This window comes from Eleutherodactylus coqui, chromosome 1, assembly GCF_035609145.1.
Source record: "Eleutherodactylus coqui strain aEleCoq1 chromosome 1, aEleCoq1.hap1, whole genome shotgun sequence".
NCBI lineage: Eukaryota > Metazoa > Chordata > Amphibia > Anura > Eleutherodactylidae > Eleutherodactylus > Eleutherodactylus coqui.
In genome coordinates, this window is record NC_089837.1 from 410,989,893 (window position 1) to 411,014,993 (window position 25,101).

The 25,101-nt window shown below is 38.0% G+C and overlaps 1 protein-coding gene and 1 long non-coding RNA gene across 2 annotated transcripts; both read left to right on the plus strand.

Moving 5' to 3' along the window:
• Positions 1 to 3,484: 3,484 nt before the first annotated feature.
• Positions 3,485 to 6,475, plus strand: POU4F1 (POU class 4 homeobox 1). The gene is made up of 2 exons (XM_066593106.1): positions 3,485 to 3,753; positions 4,310 to 6,475. The coding sequence occupies exons 1-2, from the start codon at positions 3,631 to 3,633 to the stop codon at positions 5,312 to 5,314; spliced, it is 1,128 nt and encodes a 375-aa protein (XP_066449203.1). The 5' UTR covers positions 3,485 to 3,630; the 3' UTR covers positions 5,315 to 6,475.
• Positions 6,476 to 9,837: 3,362 nt separating this feature from the next.
• Positions 9,838 to 21,791, plus strand: LOC136612637 (uncharacterized). Its single transcript, XR_010790409.1, has 3 exons — positions 9,838 to 9,917; positions 18,499 to 18,552; positions 21,696 to 21,791. It is a non-coding gene; the product is annotated as an uncharacterized lncRNA (long non-coding RNA).
• Positions 21,792 to 25,101: the final 3,310 nt, after the last annotated feature.

The window sequence follows — 25,101 nt, forward strand, 5'->3', positions numbered from 1 at the left end:
CGTATGCGTATTTGCGCACACCTAAGTGCAGCGTATTTGTGAAATGAACAATGCTTTTTTCACAAGCATTGGCGTACTTTGCTGTACTTTTTGCGCCTACGGGGCATGTTCATTTGAGCATGGCATACAAAGATACACAGGTTGAAATTGCTAATTAGTCTAATGAGTTCTAGAAGTGGTCTTTTTCCTGCACAATTACTCAGTGCTTCATCTCCTAGCATATTGTACACGCATTTGCGCATCCCCATTGACTTCTATGGAGACTTTGGGACCGCAAAAGCGTAGGAAAATAGTGCATGCTGTGCGCATGTGAATGAATCCAATGAATCAATGAGTTCTGTTCTCTGCAATTTTTTTGTGTGCAAATTTGCCCGTTAAATGGGGACCTGCGAGTCACATCCACAGATTCAGTATTTCCGCTCCCATGAGCCCCTAACTTTAGTTTATGGGGGTAACAGCAGCTGACAGATTCTCTTTAACTAGTAACAATATTTTTTGTGGGACAACCCCATTATTTATTAAGTGGCGCATGCCTTTTAATAAAATTGGCATATTTGTTTTTACCTGTCCATGTACCTACAAGTCAAATCTAAACCTGCTATCAGATGGTATAAATGTATCCTTTTTTTATATAATAGTAAACCTGTAGAGTTGTGAGATGCCACACCCTTCCCACTAATCCCTTAGCAGTTACTGTATTTCAAAAGTGGTTAGCACAGGATCAAATAAATAGTGTGGGTTAGTAGATGTGGCCTTCTGCAAGCTAGAGTGTTTTCTAAAATTATGACAGGAACTGGCTTTATTTATGGCGCAAAATTATGAAAGCGATTTGATTTCTGCTGCGCACAAAATGCATCAAATGTATTAAGAGGTGTACACCTCTTAATAACTTTGGCGCAATTTATATTGAGTCAGGCATATGAAACACCTGTCTTGATCAATGGGGACCATAGTGTTTTGTTTCCTTCAGTTCGTTTCTATACTATAAAGATAAATCTCATTCATATTCCTGGTGAGCTCTGCTTCCAATGGCTTGCTGTTTATCCTGGCTCTCAGTACCAGCATGACCAGCTCCAGCGTTTTACTGCTAACTAAACCTCATTATTAAGTCACCAAACTAACAAAAGAGTTTTCTTCCACCTTAACCTTGCACACAATCCTTTAACAAATTAATTAATCCTAATGAATTAACACTTCATTTATTTAAACGCACTACAGTTCATGAATTAAATTTTCATGCAGTGATTAAAGGCTGCTAAAATATGTATGATTTCGTTAAAATTTTATAATAAATCAGGGCAATGTGTTACATGACAAGGCAACTATTTTTCCTGCCCCCTTTGTACATATTGAGAATCCTGTGAAAATGGGAGCTGATTTCGTTCAAAAGGGAAGATGCAGTACCTCCATATGTATACATTGTATCTTATGACACACATAGAAGGATACATTGTGCTTGTACATTCCATTGCGTGAGAGCAGCCATCCCTCATTGCTGTCATCGTCCAACTACTGTAGCAAAAAGAAGCTTCTTCTAAGCAGCATGCTTCTAGTCAATCAGCTGTCTTTGTTCCATCAGTGAATGTTCCAGGGAATAACAAGGCTTTCAATTTTTAATTTGACAACATTCTACACTTTGCCAGTAAAAGAAATAATTGCAGTTTGTACACCAGTAATTAGCAAGTCTTTGCTGATGTCAGGAAAGCCCTGTCTTGGACATGAAAAGACTTTCTGCTCATCCACCTGTAGGACCTTTCAGGAAAGGAAGCAGAAAGTTCTGATTGTAGATTGTAAACCCCATGCACACTTGTCACTGTCAAGTGTGTAAATGTACAATGTAGGTAAAATGTGGTTTTCAGAAGCTTTTATGTTCTGTGTGATGGAGCAGTAAGTACATTCATACGGTTGTTGATGGGCCGGAGAGATGTCTCAAAAGTAATTAGTGCTCTGGAATGTGCCATAAGGGCAATTTATTTGGTGGTTATTGTATTTGTTTGCTGGCAATTAGATGATCCTAGAGGGTTGCTCTTCTTTATTCTGCATTACTTACTTTTTCTTCACGAGGAGGCCTTACAGATTGAGTGTCTGCTAATCCTTCTCCCAGCAGACAAATCACTTACCACTGACTTCCATGCATTTTTTATTCTCTTTGAAATTGGGTTTTATGTGGCACAGTGTCAGCCTGCACAAGTGCAAAGACCTTTCCCTTTACCTTTCAAATGCCAATTGCCTTCCCGACTCCATAATTCTATGCAATTATTTAGAGATCACTTGGGTTGTAAAATTGTGTGTAAACATATTATTATCAATATCCATCATTGACCAAACTCAATATGATGATGTCTAGGAATTGCTTGGTTTCTAGCCAATAATGCCCATGTGATTTCAAGTTTCATGTATGCATCCCCAGAGATAAGATAATGAATGGCATCCTCTCCTATTCTAGCGCTGAGATTCCCAGGGAGTGGCTGAAGCGCAGGCTGCGATGATGAGCTGTGTCTAATAGCAGTGTGTCTGTGTCCATGGGGTCAGCAGGATGCTGGGGCTTATTCTCTGCATCTCAGTATTACTTACACCCTCCTTATATGCCACTTTTTCTGGGTCGCGCATTTCAGACTTAATTCATTAAAATGCTAATTGAGATTGTCATTCTAGATATGTTTATCGATGTGCAAAGTAAATGGACACTAATAGAAATGAGTATTAGAATGTGCCAGAGACAGAGCTGCACAGTACTGCTGCTTTCCATTGAGCAGCTTCAGAATTAACTCTTCCGCTGCCATCAGCCTTTCGGAATTGGTTTATACAATCTACTATTTTCTATCAGATATGATTTACAGTATTCCTTCCATTCTTCTAGAATTACTTATCGATAAATTATATCTAGCAATCATCTATGTATCTATAGTATCTATCTATCGTCAAGGTATACTGATTAACCTTAACCATTGTTAATTTGCAGCTCTAAAATTGAACCAAAGGCTTCTAATGTGTGTGTCAAGGTTTCTGAACAACCTCAAAAGAAGAGGCAGGCAGGGACTTTCTCAGTAACCCCATTACATTGCGTCAGTGTGTGCTCAGCCTGCAATGCATACTTGAACACAACAATAGATTGCATTCAAGTGCATTTCAATTACTGATAAAACATACTTTAGGGTTGGCGTTTCCTGGACACTCATAGCAGCATATATCTGGATGAACACCCTTGTGCATGGTGCAGGACCCTGGCCAGTGGTGGCTCCTTCCAGGTGCTGCACCTGCACTGCTCTGCTGTCTGCTGGTCACTATAAGAGCAGCCTCCAGCCCCAGCACCGCCCACACTTCCAACTGAGCACTAAATGCAACAAGCCTACAGACAGCTGATGAGTGTCAAGCCTGGAGCCTGGAGTCTCGCGATAGAAGAGAACGGCTGGAGCAGCGAGATGTGGGGCTCAGGTGTAAGGAGCAGCTCATCCCAGTAGTAGAATAGAGCAGACAGATAAGTGAGAGCAGAGGCTGGAGGGAGGCACATCACTACTGTGTGCGGCTGCTGGTGGTCATCATCAGAAGATCTGACTGCTGCTCCAAGGACCCGGCTACTTTCTCTTTTCACTTTAAGAGCACTTCAGGATTCCATGCAATTCTTCCAAGATGATGTCCATGAACAGCAAGCAGCCTCACTTTGCCATGCACCCGAGCTTACCTGAGCACAAGTACACCTCCCTGCACTCCAGCTCCGAAGCAATAAGAAGAGCATGCTTGCCAACACCACCGGTAAGTGGCCATGCCAGTGACCTGTTTCTACCATAGGTTTATTTGGTCCTGGGTTCTGTCTCCGTTTCTTACAGTTTTGATTTGCTGGATAGATGATACATGAGTTATATGACATATATGTACATGTATTAATTATCTGACAATTTATAGTAAATGACAAGGAGGTGTACATATTATTTCCTATACATGTAGCATTTATTATGTGCATATACTGTGTGCACACAGATTTATGCGGCTATTTTATCGTATATACGATTTACATATAAAGCTTCTTCAAGTACATTACATAAACTTTTCTGATTTTTTTCGTTATAAGTACAACGTTAATTTAGCTTGGTTTTTGGAGATGATGGCTCAGGCATTGCTTCATCCACTGATTCTACTCCCATTTGTGAATGGCCTCAATAACTCTCTTACCTACCTTGTATTGTAAGGTTTGAAGTTGCCTTTTTTGCTTTTCTATTAAGTTTTGGGCTTGTTGAGTCGCTCACCTTCTCCCTCGCCGTGTACATACAGTGTACCTATATTAAAGCATCTTTATCTCTTCTGTCTCCAGCTGCAGAGCAACATCTTCGCCAGCCTAGATGAGACCCTTCTTGCCCGGGCCGAAGCGTTGGCCGCCGTGGATATGGCAGTGTCCCAAGGCAAGAGTCACCCATTCAAGCCTGATGCCACCTACCATAATATGAGTAGTGTGCAATGCTCTTCCAACGCCTCTGTGCCACTTGGTCACCATCATCATCACCACCATCACCATCACCACCAGGCGATGGAGCCCGGAGACCTGTTGGACCATGTTACATCCCCGTCCCTATCCCTGATGGCAGCTGCTGGACATGATGGGGTCGGGGGTGGTGGAGGAGGGGGAGGCGGTGGCGGCGGAGGTAATGGGGGCTTGATCTCAACTTCGGCTCATCCACACAGCCACATGCACGGCCTAAGCCACCTTTCCCACCAGGTGGCCATGAACATGACTACCGCCCTGCAGCACCAGGGGCTGGTGGCCACTGCTCATCATGGACCGGGTGGACAGGTGGGCTCAGCAGTCGGGTCGGCAGTAGGACTGGCTTCTATTTGTGATTCTGAGACTGACCCCCGGGAGCTGGAAGCCTTTGCCGAGCGCTTTAAACAGAGGAGGATCAAGCTGGGGGTAACTCAGGCGGACGTGGGCTCTGCTTTGGCCAACCTGAAGATCCCCGGGGTGGGCTCCCTCAGCCAAAGCACCATCTGCAGGTTCGAGTCTCTCACCCTGTCCCACAACAACATGATCGCCCTGAAGCCTATCCTGCAAGCCTGGCTGGAGGAGGCCGAGGGGGCCCAGAGGGAAAAAATGAACAAGCCCGAACTGTTTAATGGGGGGGAAAAGAAACGCAAGAGGACTTCCATCGCCGCCCCAGAGAAGAGGTCCCTGGAGGCATATTTCTCCGTCCAGCCGAGACCTTCCTCAGAGAAGATAGCGGCTATAGCCGAAAAACTGGACCTCAAAAAGAATGTGGTGCGGGTCTGGTTCTGTAATCAGAGACAAAAGCAGAAAAGAATGAAATTTTCTGCCAATTACTAAAAACTCAGTTTATTGTATTTATTTATATACTTGTCTGCTGGAGGGAGGAGGAGGGCTTCTCTCCTGTAACAGATGATCTCTAAAAGACGGATGCTTAAATAAAGAAAATTAAAGAGATTATTTATTGTCGGGACCAATGGACAATAAAACAGCACAGGGGAGGAGTGACTGCAAACATCTAGTCTTCAATTTTAATATTAAAATCAGTTACCTGTTCTTGATAAGGACAACTCGTGTAAACCCATCACATACAAGCCCTAAGGGTGATCATTATGATGATGAAAATAATGTGAAATTTTCCGTATTTCTGTCTCTTTCTCATCCCTTTGCTGTCCCCATTCTGTCTCTTTCCAGGGAGGGCTGTATCCAACTCATCAGGTCAGAGAACAGACTAGGAATGATTGTTTTCTATTAATTAACGCTTTGATTAGAATGCCCCATGTCATCAATTGGATGCACTCTAATCCCACTCACTGTGATCATTGGTAGGGTAGGAATGTTGAGTGTTTGATGATAATAATATTTGTCCTTCACATTTGTAGAACAGAGTCTTGTTTCTTGGAATCAAGGTCTGTACTTGTGATGCTGCCTAATTAAAAGTTTTGCACTAGGGCAGCTGCTGTGAAGTGGGCGATATCTCCCATTTATTGAGATGTAGTCCAGGAAGACCCCTTCAGAGACCTTGATAAACCGTGCAAGGCTCTCACCCAGAAATTACTTATAAGAAGAGTCGGGATCATTTACAACTTCTTTAATTTCCTTGTTTGCAGAGCAAACTTTCTATGCATATGGGCACTACATAGACTAGTATCTGGTAGACTTTGTGTGTGCTGTGACTTCACTGTTTTTGGCTGTCTTCACCCAAAAAGGTAAAAACACAAAAAAGAATCCACAACATTGATGTCCAGTTATTGTGTGATGCAGAACAAATATTGTAAATATTTTACATGATGGTGACAATGTGACCACGAGTATTTTCTCCAGACGCCTCATCATTTTCTGTACCTCTTTCTACAGATGTTTCTTTCTTATTTATTTCTTTCTCCCCCATTCCAGTCTTTTATTTTTGGATTTTTATTTATGTACGCCAGCTGCAATATGAAGATGTGCAACGGTGACAAGATACTTCTAATAAATGCAAACAATGAAAGAAACCATGCTTTGGATCGTTGATTGTTATGCTGTTCTGCATACATGTACTCTGCATATACGCTATGAATGGTTCATTGCATTGCACTATAATTATATATGTAGATAATACTCACAACCACAGCAATAATAATAGTCCTCCCCGGTTATTTATTACTGTTTTATTGGAGATTGATTTGCAGTTGTATCATTGTGTGTCAGATGGTTTAGTTGATAGAATGTTCTTTGCACTAAAGACGACGTTAGCAGAATCAAACGCTGACCTAACATGCTTCTTGTTAGCGGTTCATTACGAGCTGTATGATGCCACCTACTGCTCCAGCTGATCAAAGAGAAGCTTGTCCTCTTTATTACAGAATATGCCAAATATTCATGGTAAAAAAAAATCAATGCAAGAGTATTAACTGGCAACGGGCTCTGCTTAAATGCTGAAAAATGCGGGTTTGTCAATGAACATATATATATAATTGGGCGACTAGTATGCACTAGTTTGCAATCAACTTTTGAGGGAAACAAGGAATCACTAGATTCACTACTAATTAAAGCTTCTTGCGATTCTTTCTATTGATGAATTGCAGTAATTGCAGAAAAATGTCAAATTGATCCTTAACACTTCCGGAAAAATCCTTATTCTATAATCACTACTATTTCTTCCGTCCCTCCAGTTCTGAAAAGCTCCGGACACAGTTCTAGCACATTTTATCAATAATATTAGAAGTATCAGAAGTTATCATTTTAATGACTGGTCATATAAAGCAAGCAAAAAAAGCAGAAAGAAGAATTAATAAATGTTGTAAATAAATACTATCAGTGTACGAAATTTGTGTATGAAAAGTTATGTTACTGTGAAGGGATAAAATACAGATTTAAATGTCGTTTTATATTGTGCACTTAACTACTATAAATTTATTATACATTTCTCTTTTGATTCTTGTATATCTTTTTATAACTGTACGACCACCATGCAGTTATCCAGAATAATGTACCAATGACAAGAAGGGAAGCTGTCCTTGCGTACAGTATTATAGTGTTCAGACTGTAGTGAATTGTGTTCAGTGCATTTAATAGCAGAACCTTTCAGTTTAGATTAGAGCATCATGAATGAATAATGGGTAATATCTGCCATGATACTATCGATTTTACCCTCTTGTGATATTAAGACTATATATGTCCTCATTCAACAAGTGTGGTGATGTCTGAATAATCTAGATAGAACAGCATCAGAACATATATGTGCTATAAAGAGCACCTATGTGTTCTGATGCTGTGTATATATACTTTTATTTTAAAGTATGTGTGCATTGACATGTATGTGTAAAATACATGCACACTTTTATTTTATAGTGACCTCATAATATCCCACTGACACTTGATCAGTAGATTAGAGCAGCACTTGCCACCACTGCATATCAGGAAGTAAGAGAGTAGGTCGCACATATTCTCAAATCTATGTGCAAACTGTCTTTAAAAATTTGTTGGGTATTTTGAGTCATTTGAAGTAATTTTAGGAAAACGATATAATCAAACTGCAAATGATCCAAGCAAAATAGCAACTCTAAAGTACAACACACGTCTGTAGGCTACAATTAAAAAAATAAAATAAAAAAATGAGCTCTGACTATTGTGGACCACCGGTGTAATCACGTGCACTACAAAGGGATTGTTGTAAATACAATTACTGAGCTGCTGTTAATAATTCATGGGCTGAGATTTGAAAAATTAATAAAATGAATTATAACAAGAGGCTAATTAAAAACTTTAGTAATTGTTGTGAAGACAGCAGAGTGGGAGGAGTAATACACCAAATACATTTATAGGAGACCCTTTCTTGGTCCAAACTAGATTTGTGCTTGTTGGTGAATTAGAGCAGGGTCTCCTGGCTGTATCAGAAGATGTATGCAAGGTACATAGAAGAGTAAATAACTATGATCAATCAGACACTCGGGGGAATAGCGTTTATACAAGTGAACTGTTATAAATAAAGAAGATGAAGGAGAACTACACGAACATTATATTATACATGGATAATTGCAAACACTATACATATTCTATCTATCTATCTATCTATCTATCTATCTATCTATCTATCTATCTATCTATCTATCTAATATAAACATACATTTATATATGCTCACACATAAATCCAATCCATATACATAAATACGTTTACATTTAGATTCTTAATGTTCCTTACCCATTAACAAGTCAAAACGCACACTGGTGGATATAGAAAAACACCGCCAATACATAATCTCTTTCACATGCATACAGTCTCTCAAACAGTCAAATGTGTGCATGTATGTATGTGTGTATATATACATAGCACAGACACTTTGCATACCTATTGCATTACATTGTTGAATTTACATTCATGAATACAGACATAAAAACACACATTATGTGTCTATAATGTAAAATGAGTGTGTTTGTGTCTGTGTTCATGCATATATTCAGCAATGCAATATGCATATAAAGTGCATATGATCACAAGAATATAAATATATATCAAAAATATTTATATATATATAATCATGCAGGCATACAGTTACACATGTTCTTGCATTTATATTAACATACATAAATGTGTGTATATAGGTATCCCCAAACACATACCTATATCTCACACACTCTCATACATAAATAAAGACCTATGTAACATACATAAATCTATACCTGTTATCAAATATACATAGATTAGAACACACATACGTATAATCAGAATCATACATAGAAATCGCCATATATAATCACACACACAAACACACGTACACGTATATATAAGTACATCATCTTAGTATTTTGTATGTGTGTTAGCTGCAGACTACAGGACTGGGACACAACCCTGCCTCAACTTTCTGAGTTCAGTGTAGAATTTTCCTGTCTTTTTTCTTCACATAGTAATGTATACAAACTTTTGTACACATTGATCAGAATAAAACAAAATGTTGACAGCTTCCAACAGTGGAAATTCACTTTCCAGGAGACTTTCCCCTTTCACTGAAGTGTTGACAATAAACATTTAATGAAGGCAGAGACTTGAACGTCTCCAGACACAGGCGGCATACTTTAACAGACCATTAGCAGGGCTTTCTTTACTTCAAACACATCACCCTATATACCATAAGTGTATAAATATCCAAAAAAGAAAGACAAGATAATAATACTACAGAAAACATGTGCGACGTTTCGGTGCGCCTCCGCCAGCTCTGCTGCTTCTTGTGACACAGTCTATATTTGCTCATTGCAGATCACTGGCTCTTGAAAATGTTAAATACAGTTAATGCAATATTAATCGCCCTTTGGTGATATAAAATGCAATATTTTCAGGCAGCTATGGAGCTTTTTGTAGAGGAAGAGCTGATGAGAGCAGTCACAGCTGAATAGTGGAGAGAAAAGCTCTGTATTTATTGCTTTTGTTTGGCTTTTGGCTACAGACAAGGAACATTGTAATGGGGTAAGGACATTTATTTTCTCTGCAATCTATTGCGGCACGACTGGCAGATGGGCTTTGGAGCTGCTCTCTCCCTTTCTAGCCACACAGTCGTTTACAGCAAATCCTAATAACTAATAATGATTTATGTTAATTCTCTTCACCTATGCGACTTTATACAGGCGCATTATAACAGCGGCATATGAAACTTGTGTACTCTGTATGACATGCTTCTCCTGCTTTTCCTTTATTAGTACGATTGCGCTCAGATCGTTGCAATTTAGCAAGGATATTTATGAAATCTAGCTCTTCATCGGACAATTTCTGCTTCTAGCAGAAGAAGACTAGAAGTTGCGATTTTATTCTTTTTATGCCAAGTACATTTCTGGATTAGATTTAATGCCAGATTGAGTATAAAACAGTCTCCCTGTTCTGGGGAGATTATGGCAATTTCACTTGCACTCATGTGTCTCATCCCATCTGCCTAAAGGCATTCTCTCTGAAAACAAGAGCCCATCAAAGCGCCTTATTAACACTATTATACCCACTTCACAGGGCGAGCACTCCACCTGCTTAATAGTGTTAAATGGTACCAGTCTAGATCATGGAGAGGTGACCGGCTTGTTAATAATGTCTACAATAAAACAAACCCAACTCCTGCAGGATGGCTTCTTAGAATAAAGACTGCGAGATATTAGACGCCCCTATCTTTATCCTTTTTTTATTAATTAAGAAATTCTTCAGTCTTATCTGCCTATTAAGAAATTTATTTTTGTGTGCTTGTGTGTATGTATGTATGTGTGTGTATATATATATATATATATATATATATATATATATTATAACGTTCAGTGGAATTTGCCAATGGACTGTTTCCTGTTTCTTCTGTGCATTATGTTACATTATGTTAACTCTCATGTACTCTCTGCAGCACTACTATGGCGAACAATTCTAAGAACCAAATGACAAACTCAGCCCTACTACTACCACATTATTTGTTTATGGGTAAACAGAATGAACCTACTGCTAACGTAAACAAAACGGATCCTACCACACGTTTACGTTAGGGTATATTCACATGGCCATTTTTTTTGCAGCCTTGAAAAGCTGGACCAATTTTTTTTGTGTGCAATCTTATGCGTTTCTGCCATCTTTCCATTTTATTTTCATCCACTTTGTATCCAATTTTTACACACGTTAAAACAAAACGCATGCTAGGTTCTGTGCATTTCCTGGTTCTGCGCAAGTTTTTTTTCACACAATGTTTCATTTATAAAAATCTGACCAAAATCAGATGGAAATGAAGCATTTTATTTTAAATTGTGATTTTCACATGTGTGTTCTTTTTCTTTGGATGAACAGTCCAAGCAAAAAATATCACATGTCCTATTTTGTTGCATTTTCGGGCGACAATCAATCATTCAAGTTTATAGGTGCATTTTAAAAAATGGGTTGCACTCATTTGTTGCGATTGTGATCTGTTTTATCGCATGTAACTATGGCAACCTTAAAAAAAAAGGTTGAATCAAAATGTGTACAGAACCCATTATGCATTTTTTTACACACATAAAAATTGAATGCAAAATGATTGAAAATAGCATGGAAAAATTGCAGAAATGTATAAAATCATGTATAAATCACGCAAAAAAAATCATTCCGATTTTTCAGGACTGAAAAAATGCCCATGTGAATTATATCTTATGCGTTTCTGCACTTTTTCGGTGTAGTTTTCATTTGCTTTGCATCTAATTTATATGCATGTTAAAAAAAAAGAATGATGGCTTTATGGTTGTACACACTTTTAAGGTCACCATGGTTCCATGCCATAAAAACGGATCGCAATTGCATAAAATCAGTGCAATCCGTTTTTTTAAATGCACCCATAGACTTGAATGGGTGATTTTCTTCTAAAAATTGCAACAAAATAAGACATACTACAATTTTTTTACTTGGACTGTTAGTCCAATAAAAAATGCATGTGTGAATATGACCATTTAAAGAAATATCCTTTATTGCAGTATGATTTTGGTCTAATTTGTATCAGCAGAAAATCGTACGTAAAAATCATTTGTGTGACTATACCCTTATAAAGTGTAGAAAGAGAAGCAGATTTGTCACTGAACTTTACTAGGACTCTACCATCTCCCCAGCACAACAAGCTTCTTCTCTCTTAAAATTGAGGAGTGATGCATTATTGAAAGCCTATATCAAACAGCTCTGCTTTGCAAGCTCTCTCTACGTTGGGCTCTAGATGAAGTCTGACTGTCTGACTGCACATAAGCCTCTAATATGTTAATGGCCGTAGGGGATGCCTTAGGTAGCATCTCAAGCTGCTTCGCACACCATATGTCAGACCGTTAGCCACATGGATCTATTAATCAAAACAAAAAAGTCCCCCACATACTGTATTCTGCTTAATATCCGCTACCTTTTCAATGCACAACACCAATATAGCGCTGCAGATATTACACATGCACTTTTATATAATGAGAAGGGAGTCAGATTGCACTTTTAGCAACATTGGATATAAAAGACAGTGACAACTTGTCACACATTTATGATTGTCGTGAATTATCACAACTTGACAACAGTCAGCACTAGCAGAAATAGTCATCAGTTGTCACGAGGAAAAAGGATTTTGTTAAAAAAAAAACTGCAGATAACGGTAAAGCTGCTCATATCATTCACAAATATGTATGAGAATGTTTCTAGAGGATCTCCGACCTGGATACACTGTATGTGAGTAAAGTAGTAAACATAGAAAGCAGATGATCCTAATGCAGAACATCGCAGTATCTGCTGAAATGGCTGCTAACAGGGAACAATAAACTGCATTTAACTGCACTAGATAAGTAGATAATATGTAGCCTCCTTGTAATAATCAGAAAATGTGTTTGCACTCTTATAGATATTTTTAGCAAATAAGTAGGATGTATACAATGTTGCAGAATCTGGTCTAGTTTTTCACCTTTTTACTGCAGATGGGATGCTGGTGATGTCAGCTTTTGAGGAGACGCAAGGCACCATCTCATCTGATCCTTTCTCCTGTATTTCTGTCGCTTGTGGTTAAGGATTTGTAACTCAATTCCTGCAGGCTATTCATCAACACAGTAATTAAACCAGCATATGAATGTAAATAAAATCAAATTGCTTTCAAGGCAGATGATGCGTGGAGGCCTGACAGGACAAGCTCATGTCTTCTACTGGGCTTATAAAAGACTACCAGTTAGAGCCCGGTGACTGGAGATTCATATGGCCAACATTTCCCATACACACTCACACAGTTTCAGCAGCAACATGCACAGAAACCAGGACACCACAATAATAAAAAGACGGATCTAAATAAAATCCATGTATTTTATAACTTTGTACAATTCCTGTAGAGCTGAGATTGTAGTGTATAAAATGGAATAAGTCAGGTTGTATTGTTTCCAGGTGGGGGTGAATTGAATTTTATACATAATATATGACAGGCATTGATAAAAGTGTACTCTAAGTGCTGCATGTTCTACATTGACTCCAACTTCTGTTAAAAGTTAATATTCTGCAGGCAGACGTGATGAGTTTTCCTTATACATTACAGTGGAAATGTTCTAGGCAGGTGTGTTAAAAATGCTGCAAAGTAAGAATGTTTTCAAACAAAAGTGTGTTTAATAGTTTATTTTTTGTCAATTAACAAAGGGCAAAGTAAATGAACAAAAGAGAAATCCAAATCACATCAATATTCGGTGTGACCACCCTTTACCTTCAAAACAGCATCAATTCTTCTAGATACACTTGCATACAGTTTTTGAAGGAACTCGGTAGAGAGGTTGTTCCAAGAATCTTGGAGAACTAACCACAGATCTTCTGAGGATGCAGGCCTGCTCAAATCCTTCTGGCACTTCATGTTATCCCAGACAGACTTGATGATGTTGAGATCAGTGCTCTGTGGGGGCCATATCATTACTTCCAGGACTCCTTGTTCTTTACACTGAAAATACTTCTTAATAACGTAGGTTTTATGTTTGGGGTTGTTGTCCTGCTGCAGAATGCATTTGGAGCCAATCAGACACCTATTTTTGATTTTTAAAAAATCTTATTTTTGGAGCATTTTTTCCACACCTGCCTAAAACTTTTGCTCAGCAGTCATACCACTGATGTGTTATAGATAACATATAAATATAAAGCAAACCAACCGCTATAACATGAGCACTTTATTATGTGCTTGCGGAAAAGAGATCTAATCTGTGGGCTCTGGAGACATTTCAGCACCAGGGAGTAGGAGACAGCTCCACTCTCAGAATCCCACTGCAATAGTGTCACAGCTCATACAGCCAAGCAGCTTGTCCATTCCAGGTAAATCAGCATTCTGTTGTATATCATGTAGGTGTCTGTAGGATGTATCTATCTATCTATCTATCTATCTATCTATCTATCTATCTATCTATCTATCTATCTATCTATCTATCTATCTATCTATCTATCTCATATCTATCTATCTCATATCTATCTATCTATCTATCTATCTATCTATCTATCTATCTATCTATCTATCTATCTATCTATCTATCTATCTATCTATCACATTTATAATTTATCTATAGCATTATCTATCTATCTATCTATCTATCTATCTATCTATCTATCTATCTATCTATCTATCCTATATATCCTATCTATCTATCTATCTATCTATCTATCTATCTTAGTTTAGTAAATGCAATTAGCAGATGCTATATGTAAGAATATATAGTTGGTGTGATAATATCATAAAAGGATTTTGACAGTGAAGGAGATGGGCTGAAAATGGCAGTCTGACTACTTGAGAAATGAGGCCCATCTCTTAATTAGAATACAATATGAATAGGGGTAGCATATGGAAGAGAATGTCAGAAGGAAGGCGCCAGGGGCAGATCAGAGGAAATTTGTATTCATTTCAGGCTCTTATTTGTTCAGTAATCTCTACCATCATGACTAAATCTTGGAGCAGTGATGTAGTTGAAGTTGTTGTTGACTTAACGTCAGAATTCAATCACTAGGGGTTTTGCTTCAGCCGGACTTCTTATTTGTCTAATAAATCCGTCATTTTGTAAGAAAAATATTTGAGCAGTCGCACTTGACCTCTTAGTATCCAGAAGTCACACTTTTCCCTGCCAGTTTACAAATGCAAAATCAAGATGATAATTTAATGCCTCCAGGTAAAGTGTTGATTCCTGATTGGATTTTAGATGGAAATGTCTATTTTAAATACCCTATAATTAAATTGTAAATGCTGCATTTAGGATGAAAACATTTAGTAATAAAAGTATTTTACTGATGGAAATGATAAAGAAATGTATTAAGTTATAATATCACTTCTAGAATTTCATTATCTGTATGAAATTTTGAAAATATACTTTATTCTTTACTTTTTTGGATATTTTTTGGTCAGCCTAATAAAGATAGTGTAAAAATAAATAATTAATGATCTGCTGAATAACAAGGGGTAAAGGTCACTTAACAGGTCTAATCCGATCTATTTATCTATCTATCTATCTATCTATCTATCTATCTATCTATCTATCTATCTATCTATCTATCTATCTATCTATGTATCTATCTATCTATCCCATATCTATCTATCTATCTATCTATCTATCTATCTATCTATCTATCTATCTATCTATGTATCTATCTATCTCATGTCTATCTATCCTATCTATCTATCCTATCTATCTATCCTATCTATCTATCTATCTATCTATCTATCTATCTATCTATCTATCTATCTATCTCATGTCTGTCTATCTATCTATCTATCTATCTATCTATCTATCTATCTATCTATCTATCTATCTATCTATCTGATTCTGACATATACCACAGAAGGAAGTAGTTTTTCCAGTTCTGTGGAACTAGAAGTCCCAACATGGAAGCTTATGCATATAAGTTCATAGCAGCTATGCCTGATGATTCCCTAAACTGCTGAACAGTTTTTATGACATAAGCATGACATCATGAAGAATTCTGTCCATGTATAACTGTTAAAATCCGCTATTCAGCATGTGTGTAGTGAGAAATAGTTCAGAAGTGAAGTCATTCTGATTCAGCAAATTTCTCTGTAATTTTTCTGTAAAACATCTTATTACAGTGTTATTTTTACATGTTTCTCTTAACTGTGCAGAAGCGTGACTTAAAGTATAATGGCTCATAAGATTTGGTGTCTCTCTGTTAGCCTAAAACTTCTAGAACCACTTAAGAGATAAGTGAGATAGAATGACAAGACAAGCCCTCTTTGCCTGGATCTGTGCTGCACTGGATTGTGCTTTTTATAGAAACGTGCTTCATGTGATACCAGAAAAAGAAGTATTGAATGCATATTGATTCTTGCAGTATTTGTCATTGAGCTAGTAATGCATTTTGAGGCCTACAGAAGGAACTTTTTTTTTTGAGGTAGTGCCCTTAGATAGTTGTTTCTAAGAAGGGGTCATTCTATTGATTACCTCTTTTGAACTCTCTCTTTGTCTATCTATCTATCTCATATCTATCTATCTATCTATCTATGTATCTATCTATCTCATGTCTATCTATCCTATCTATCTATCCTATCTATCTATCCTATCTATCTATCCTATCTATCTATCTATCTATCTATCTATCTATCTATCTATCTATCTATCTATCTATCTCATGTCTGTCTATCTATCTATCTATCTATCTATCTATCTATCTATCTATCTGATTCTGACATATACCACAGAAGGAAGTAGTTTTTCCAGTTCTGTGGAACTAGAAGTCCCAACATGGAAGCTTATGCATATAAGTTCATAGCAGCTATGCCTGATGATTCCCTAAACTGCTGAACAGTTTTTATGACATAAGCATGACATCATGAAGAATTCTGTCCATGTATAACTGTTAAAATCCGCTATTCAGCATGTGTGTAGTGAGAAATAGTTCAGAAGTGAAGTCATTCTGATTCAGCAAATTTCTCTGTAATTTTTCTGTAAAACATCTTATTACAGTGTTATTTTTACATGTTTCTCTTAACTGTGCAGAAGCGTGACTTAAAGTATAATGGCTCATAAGATTTGGTGTCTCTCTGTTAGCCTAAAACTTCTAGAACCACTTAAGAGATAAGTGAGATAGAATGACAAGACAAGCCCTCTTTGCCTGGATCTGTGCTGCACTGGATTGTGCTTTTTATAGAAATGTGCTTCATGTGATACCAGAAAAAGAAGTATTGAATGCATATTGATTCTTGCAGTATTTGTCATTGAGCTAGTAATGCATTTTGAGGCCTACAGAAGGAACTTTTTTTTTTGAGGTAGTGCCCTTAGATAGTTGTTTCTAAGAAGGGGTCATTCTATTGATTACCTCTTTTGAACTCTCTCTTTGTCTATCTATCTATCTATCTATCTATCTATCTATCTATCTATCTATCTATCTCATATCTATCTATCTATCTATCTATCTATCTATCTATCTATCTCATATCTATCTATCTATCTATCTATTTCATATCTATCTATCTATCTCATATCTATCTATCTATCTATCTATCTATCTATCTATCTATCTATCTCATATCTATCTATCTATCTATCTATCTATCTATCTATCTATCTCATATCTATCTATCTATCTATCTATTTCATATCTATCTATCTATCTCATATCTATCTATCTATCTATCTATCTATCTATCTATCTATCTATCTATCTATCTATCTATCTATCTATCTCTTCATAAGAATGAGTAAAGTTGCCTACACAAATCCTATTGGTTAATCTTTTCTAACGCTTTACACCACAGCAAACTTATATGATGATATGGTAATACTTCTAAAGAATTTGTATTATATACAGTATATCTGTATTTTAATTTGTAAATGTAGGTTTTTATGATTGGAAGGTTTTGGACAACTAAGGCACAGGTTATACTCATAATGGATTTTTAGAATTTTTTGTCATAGGTTTATTTGCAAGAAAAAAATGTTGTACATTGTTACCTTGTGAAATGTGATATGTGACACATTTCTACCAAATGTGTCTGATGACGAGGTCTCTTTGCACCAAGTTGCAATATTATGTTTCTGTTTAGCCAATAAAGTTATCACCCCTGTTTTACTTTCATAATGTTGGAATAAGCCTGTTTAAAATCATATTGCTTAAACATGTTCCCGTTCATGGATCCCATTAAGATTTATGCACATAAAGCTGTTTGTAGCACTTTATTTGCTTTATTTCTCTTACCTGGTTGGAGACTTTATATACAAAATTATATCAGGTTACACCAATATTTTTTATCAGTTTTCTTGATCTGATTCCCTTTCAGGACCCTGAGATGTAACATTAGTTGGGTTCTCATATGTCACTATCTGGTATGGTAGTGAAATACTGGAGGGAAACTGATGCCAGAATTGATCCCATAGTTGTCAATGGGATTATTCTTGTCACCCTGTGAATCAGTTTTGATTCTGCATGTCTCCCTGCAGCGGACAGGTTCACTAAGTGGACCAAAATGTCATCAGTTGTGTCCAGCTCAGGCATAGAACAGCTCACTGGACACAACTGATGTATGTGAACCCAGCTTCACTCAGCCAAAACTAACTTTGTTTTTTCACTTTTTTGTTTTTGCTAGCACATTTATGGGACTTGCACTAATGGCCAAGAAACTCCATGGACAGAGCACAAGGTATTACACATTTCAATAAAACATGCCCGGCACAACATAGATCTGTTTTGAATCATGTAATGGAGTTTTCAATAACATTCATTGCATAATGATATGATAAACAAGCACACAAATGTTCAATATATTTTGTTAACATCAATACCTCATGATTTTCAACAATTTTGCTTGCAGTATACAAAACAACCGTCATTGTTTACTTCTAGAGAATCAAAATCTGTTCTGTTTATGGTTTACATAGAACTCTCATAACTGCACTGTAACTATAACAAGCCATGTACCTGTACAATCAATACAGGAACAGGAAGCAAACAATGAAAGTTTCTATTGAATTAAAGCAATCAGAGATTTTACAAGCCATGAGGAATGGATACAAATAGTATATTAATATGTATTACTTCCCATTATACAAAGGATCATTGTTAGTTAGGGAAACTGTAATACCTCTTTAAATTGAATAGGCTTTTGCTGATTTGGCCAGTGGAAATATTGTTTATGGGATGCAGAACTAAAAGGGAAATGGAAATAACACTGTATCTTTTAGTTTTGTAAATTCAACGGAATCTCCAAAGCTAAGAGAAAATTGCATTATCTCCTTCATTCGGTCATTCATTCATTCATTCATCCAATCAGTTTGAATACATTTACAATAAAGAAAAAAACTTAATAAATGTATCCTACAAATGAGAATAGATAAAGAAAATGCCATATTTCTGAATTTCGAGGTTGCACTGGTTTATTTGGGTACATACATGCAATTTTCACAGAAAAGAGGATTCAAACAGAAAGCAACTGCAACATGATCAAATTTTTGGCAAAAATCACCAAATATCAGCTTTGAGCAGAAAGGACAGGTGTGCTGGTTCGGCACTGCTGCCTTGCATTGCTAGAATTCTAGGTTTGAATCTGACCTTCATGGGGATTTGAACATGGGACCTGAGCACTGCAGTTCTATCCACTGTGCCACCGCCACTTTAGAGGCCAAATTAGAAATTCTGATTTTTACTCCTGTTGATTTTAAAGGAAGTTGGAATCGGGAGTTCTGATTCACAATTATTTTTTAAAGTTGGGTCGGTCGCTCCAAATTCGATTATTTAAATAATCACTCAACACTAGCATTAACCCTCTTACTTCATAGTTCTGGTGCCAAAAAGTTGGAAATTTGGTGCAGATGTGACTCTTTGAGGGTTTAGGCCTGGCTCTGAGACTTTTTGAAAAGGTAGATGCTGCTTAGAGTCATGCGGAGTGGCTGCACATGGCCCATCAGATTTACTATCATTTATACCAGAAACTAGAAAATTATAGCTGAAACCCACAGGTTTCAGGCCTCTTTCATACGAGCGCCATTTTGGTGCAGAGTAGGTGTGAGATTTCTCTATGTCAAAAGATAGGACAAGACCTATTTTTGGACTGCACAACGCCGGCAGCTCCCATAGACTCATATAGGAGCCGGCCAATAAAGGGAGGGAGAGCAGCATACTCGCGGCTGCCATTCGTTCACACGATTTAATGCTCCGATAGCTGCAATGTTTTATCGCAGCTATCTGAGCTTTAAACTGACGCTCGTAGGAAAGAGAACTTAGTCTGACGCAGTCTAGTACAAAGTCAACAAGGTTTAAATTAATCTGCCCAAGCATCTGACTAAGCAGAGCTGCATTGTAAGGCCGCCCTTACACAGGCATTTGCAGAAACGCTGCGTTTTTCAACGCTGTGTTAACTGCTGTTTCCGCCTAATTTCAGCAGCGCTGGCATGCATTATGCCAGTGTTTTGGCTGCGTTTTCAGCACGGCTGAAAATGCAGCCAAGGATGCTGAAAAAAAATCCATACTCGCCTAGCAGGTGCCGTCGGGGTTCCCACCACTGTTCTCCATAGTTCTGGGCCAGCTGCTGGGCACTTGTCAAACTGACAGAGGAAATTTTGCTAGTGACGGGGTTTGAAGACCACGCTTCCAGCAAGAGATTGCTCTGATTGGCTGAGTCAGCTGAGTGAGAGCCGGCTCAGCCAATCACAGCCAGTGCTGGATGCTCCATTCATAGCCATTTAATGGGTGTGATTGGTGCATCCAGCACTAGCTATGATTGACCGAGCCGGCTGTCACTCAGAGCAATCTCTCGCTGGGAGGCGGGATTTCAATCCCGTCACTAGCAATAGATGCTTTGCCAGCCTGGGAAGTGCCCAGCAGCCAGCCCAGAACTACAGAGAACACCGACGGGGATCCCGACGACGCCAGCTAGATGAGTATGGATTTTTTCCTCAGGTAGTATAGCTAGGGTGCTTAGCAATGCCGAAAGCGTGGTACCAAGTTATCCCACCTTTTTGGCAGCGCTGAAATTGCTGCCCATTCATGTCAAATGGCAACGCAGAGCCAAAAACGTCCAAAGACAGCACATGCATCACTGTCAAAATGCAACGTTGAAGACACTGCGTTTTGGTGCTTGTGTGAGCAGCCCCACTGAAATGAATGGGAATGCTGTACAGCGCTTAGTGCAGCGCTGAAAAGGCAGCGCTAAACGCTGTACAAAAACGTCCGTGTGAGCGAGGCCTAAAGCCTGAAAAAGAGATGTAATTAAGCAGAGCTAAAAAGCAGTCAAACTACTGCAAAAGTGCATTGAACTGCAGTAATTAAAACTTACATGCAAAGCACTATTGAATGAGGTCCAAAACTTGTATTTTTTTAATCGCTTCACCTTTCATAAAATGCAAAGGAAAAGAGTTCAATAAAATATCATTTTTTTTTACTTGAAGTCCTTTTCACATCCCTCCGCCCAGGATAATCCACAGTACATCTCATCTCTTTTACTTAACACAGGCCTCATGACCAGTTGTGTTCCTTATATTTTTTTGTTTTACACACATTCCCTTCAATTTTTGAGCACCACACCCTAGAAGTCTTGTAAAAAACATTACTCTCATAATGCAGGTTTTAATTTTTCTGAACCTGATAAAGACAGACATTTGCCTCCATCATTTCACATTTAGAACAGAAGGAGAGGGGAAACATCTGATAACTATATCAAACTTTCAACTCCATGTAAAGAATACAGTGCTGTGCAAAAGTTTTAGGCAGATGTAGAAAAAATGCTGTAAAGTAAGAATTTATTTTCAAAAATAGATGTCTGATTGGCTCCAATTTATTTTTCTGCAGCAGAACAACCACCCCAAGCATACAGACAATATAATTAAGAACTATCTGCAGTGTAAAGAAGAACAAAGAGTCTGTATACATGGAGAGACAGAAGGATTCGAGCAAGTCTACATCCAAAGAAGATGTATGGTTAGTTCTTCAAGATGTTTGAAAAAACTGCCCTGCCGAGTTTCTTCAAAAACTGTGTGCAAGTGTACCTAAAAGAAGTGATGGTGTTTTGAAAAAAAATGGTGGTCAGACCAAATATTAATTTGATTTAGATTTGTCTTTTGTCCATTCATTTTGCATAATTGATAAAAATAAACTAATAAGACTTCTATTCTTGAAAGCATCGTTACTTTGCAGCATTTTTCCCACACCTGCCTAAAACCTATGCACAGTGCTGTAGGTTCCTATATGATTCAAAAATGATAAGGTACTAGACTTAAGGCTCTTTAACATGGAATGATTATCATTCAAAAAATAATTCAAATGATTGAAGATGAACGATAATTGCTCAGTGTAAACGCAGCAAACGATGAGCGATAAATAATTGGCTTTTCGTTCATTTTATGCAAGCACAAAAATCATTGTTGGCTCGTTCACTAATCAAACAATTTAAACATTGATTGTTCGGGTGTTCTCATTCACTTATACAGTGAATGTGAACAACTGAATGATCTCTTGTTTGAATGATCCAGCAATGTATCCGCCTGAGCGAACTCTGACATCATTTCACACGATGAATCTTTTGGTGTAAACTGACCCTTATTGCTCCTTCAAATCGCAATTTTGCTTATGAGATGTCTGAGCTTTTTCTGGCAAAAACATTGTTGCCGCTTGCGATTTTATCGCGCAATTTTCTTGTGTTTTTCTCGCGTGTTTTTCTCACAATAGCTAATAGGATTTTCTAATGTTAAATACACATCGCATTGCACGAAAATCGCAAATTTTTGCTTTGTGATGCAATAAAAAGTTGGCTCCATAGGGAAACATGGGAGATAAAATAAAGCAAAACGCAGAAAGATAGGACATGCCACATTGCATGAGTGAAAACATCACAAATGGGAATGAAACCATTGAAAATCATTGGCTTCATAATTCTGTGTTTTCACGTACTCTCACATCGCATGAAAATCACACGATTTTTTCGCAAGTGTGAAGGCACCCTGCAGCACAGCATCATACTTCACATACATTCGCGTGTTCTGCAACTTATTTTCATAAAATTTTTTCCCCTTCTTGACCTAGCCTACATAATATAACTTGTTTTTGGCTAGGCACACACTTATTTTGTGTGTGAGTTGCACTCAAGAGGTTCAGGCTCAACTCGCATCAGACACTAGTCGCTGTGCTGTCTGATACTCAGATACATGATACGAACAAGAATAGGACTTGCAATGAGTTTTTTCACAGGGCCACATTGGTGCACATGAAAAGACGGCAATATGTATAGCCCCCAGGCTATAGTAGTTACAGACAGGGGCGTAACTAAAGGCTCAGGGGCCCTGATGCAAAAGGTGATCTGGGGCCCCCCCTCTATCTGTATCTGTACCCGTACCCGTACCCATACCTAAACCATGCTGCATAGAGGCATAACTTGAAGCTTCTGAGCCCCAATGCAAAACTTGTAACAGGGCCCCCAACTATAATGCTTTATTCATAGTACTGGGCTCCCTATATGGAGAAGAGAGGCCTTATGGGCCCCCTAAGGCTCCTGGGCCCGGGTGCAACCACATCCCCTGCACCCTCTATAGTTATACCCCTGGTTACAGATGTTTACAAATAAGCTTGTGTGAAAGAGGCCTAACCCCCTATTTGCACAGCAGTTTTTTGGTCAATATCTTGCATCAGTATTTCTTAAATAAAACCAGGAATGGTCCAAAGTACAGAAGCAGTACAAACTTTTCTTTATACTTTCTCTCAATGGTGAATGGTTTTAGTTGACAAATATTAATGCAAAATACTGAACAGAATACTTTTCATGTGAATCGGTACATTTTTCATCAAAACCAGGCAAAAATAATGCATTCTGCATATTTCAAGCACAGTGCTAAGTCCAGTTCACACAAGAACTCAGACGGAACACGGAAAACTGCAAACTGGACTGAAGGACAGACATACCAGAAACACAGAGGAGGGCCCAAATGACATGCATACCTCACATCTGAAATGTGTACATTCTGTTATGTCATTTACACTCACGAACTGGTGAATCTCTGGCGGAACTTGGAAACAGCAGACATAACTCATGGACAAACATAACACACTGACTGACAAATGCCCAAAATACAATCAAGCATATAAACAGATGTAAATAGATATGATGGAACGTATTGGTTTATATTTTGACCAAGATACTTAAGCTCACAAGCCCACTTTAAGGGTCCTTGATATCTCATGGGTCCCTACTCTTAACGAGACAATTAACACATGAAACCTGCCTTATGCGGGGCGATTGTCCCAAAAAGGATGAGCCTGTGCTGGAAACTAAGGACCTACCTAGACCTAGATGACAAGAAAAACACAGCAGGACTGAATGCAGCTCACACTAACATGCCAGGGATTTGCATACAACACAGCACACCATGCACACTGAACAGGACTGTTCACACCACACATCTGGCACATGCACTGACACAAAGGAACATGACAGTTTTCACACTGAACACACTGAACTAACAGAGTAAAGACTAGCAGCCTCTAGCAGAGGAGCTGATATATATATGCAGCAGACCCAAGGGATTGGCTGGCTGGGAAAATCCACACCCAGCCAGCACACTCAACCGCTACTCGTGGGGCTGCACTGCTGGAAATTCATGTAGAACAACAGATCCCAGCAGCACACCCTAACACACAGCTGTGAATAAAATGCACAAATGTATAGCCTTTTACATTTTAATTTGCTCCTTATTACTATTCACAAAACATGTATAAAACATGGATTTTAAATATGCTCATCTGAGAGTGGTCTTTTTTAGTTATTTTTCAGTGTGAGAAAATATAGGTGCCTTGCAAAAGTGTTTACCAGTCTTTGTCCTTTTCTTTTCTTTTTTGCATTAATCTTGAAATTAACTTTGATTTTAATTTAGATTTTATGTCCCTGACATTAGGAGAGCTTAAAACTAGAACAATATGGGAAGGGAAGTGAAAGGCAAGGTAAAAATATACAGCTAATGAACATTTACATTACATTTGAAAACCTTGCTATTAGAAGTGGAAAAAAAAGAACAAAGACAACAAATTCAGTAGGAAAGTGGAGAAGCAAGAGACACCGATCACAAACTAAAATGTTTTACACAAATTTACAGAGCATGGGAAACAAACAAGGAGAATTGGAGCTCCTAATACAGGAAGAGAAATATGATGTCATAGGCATCACAGAAACTTGGTGGGATGATACACATGATTGGAATACAAGGCTTGA

Bases quoted from the DNA above. Each gene is read 5' to 3' on its own strand.
- POU4F1 (XM_066593106.1), top strand. From the start codon at position 3,631: ATGATGTCCATGAACAGCAAGCAGCCTCACTTTGCCATGCACCCGAGC. The intron at 3,754-4,309 runs GTAAGTGGCCAT...TTCTGTCTCCAG, and splicing joins CATGCTTGCCAACACCACCG to CTGCAGAGCAACATCTTCGC.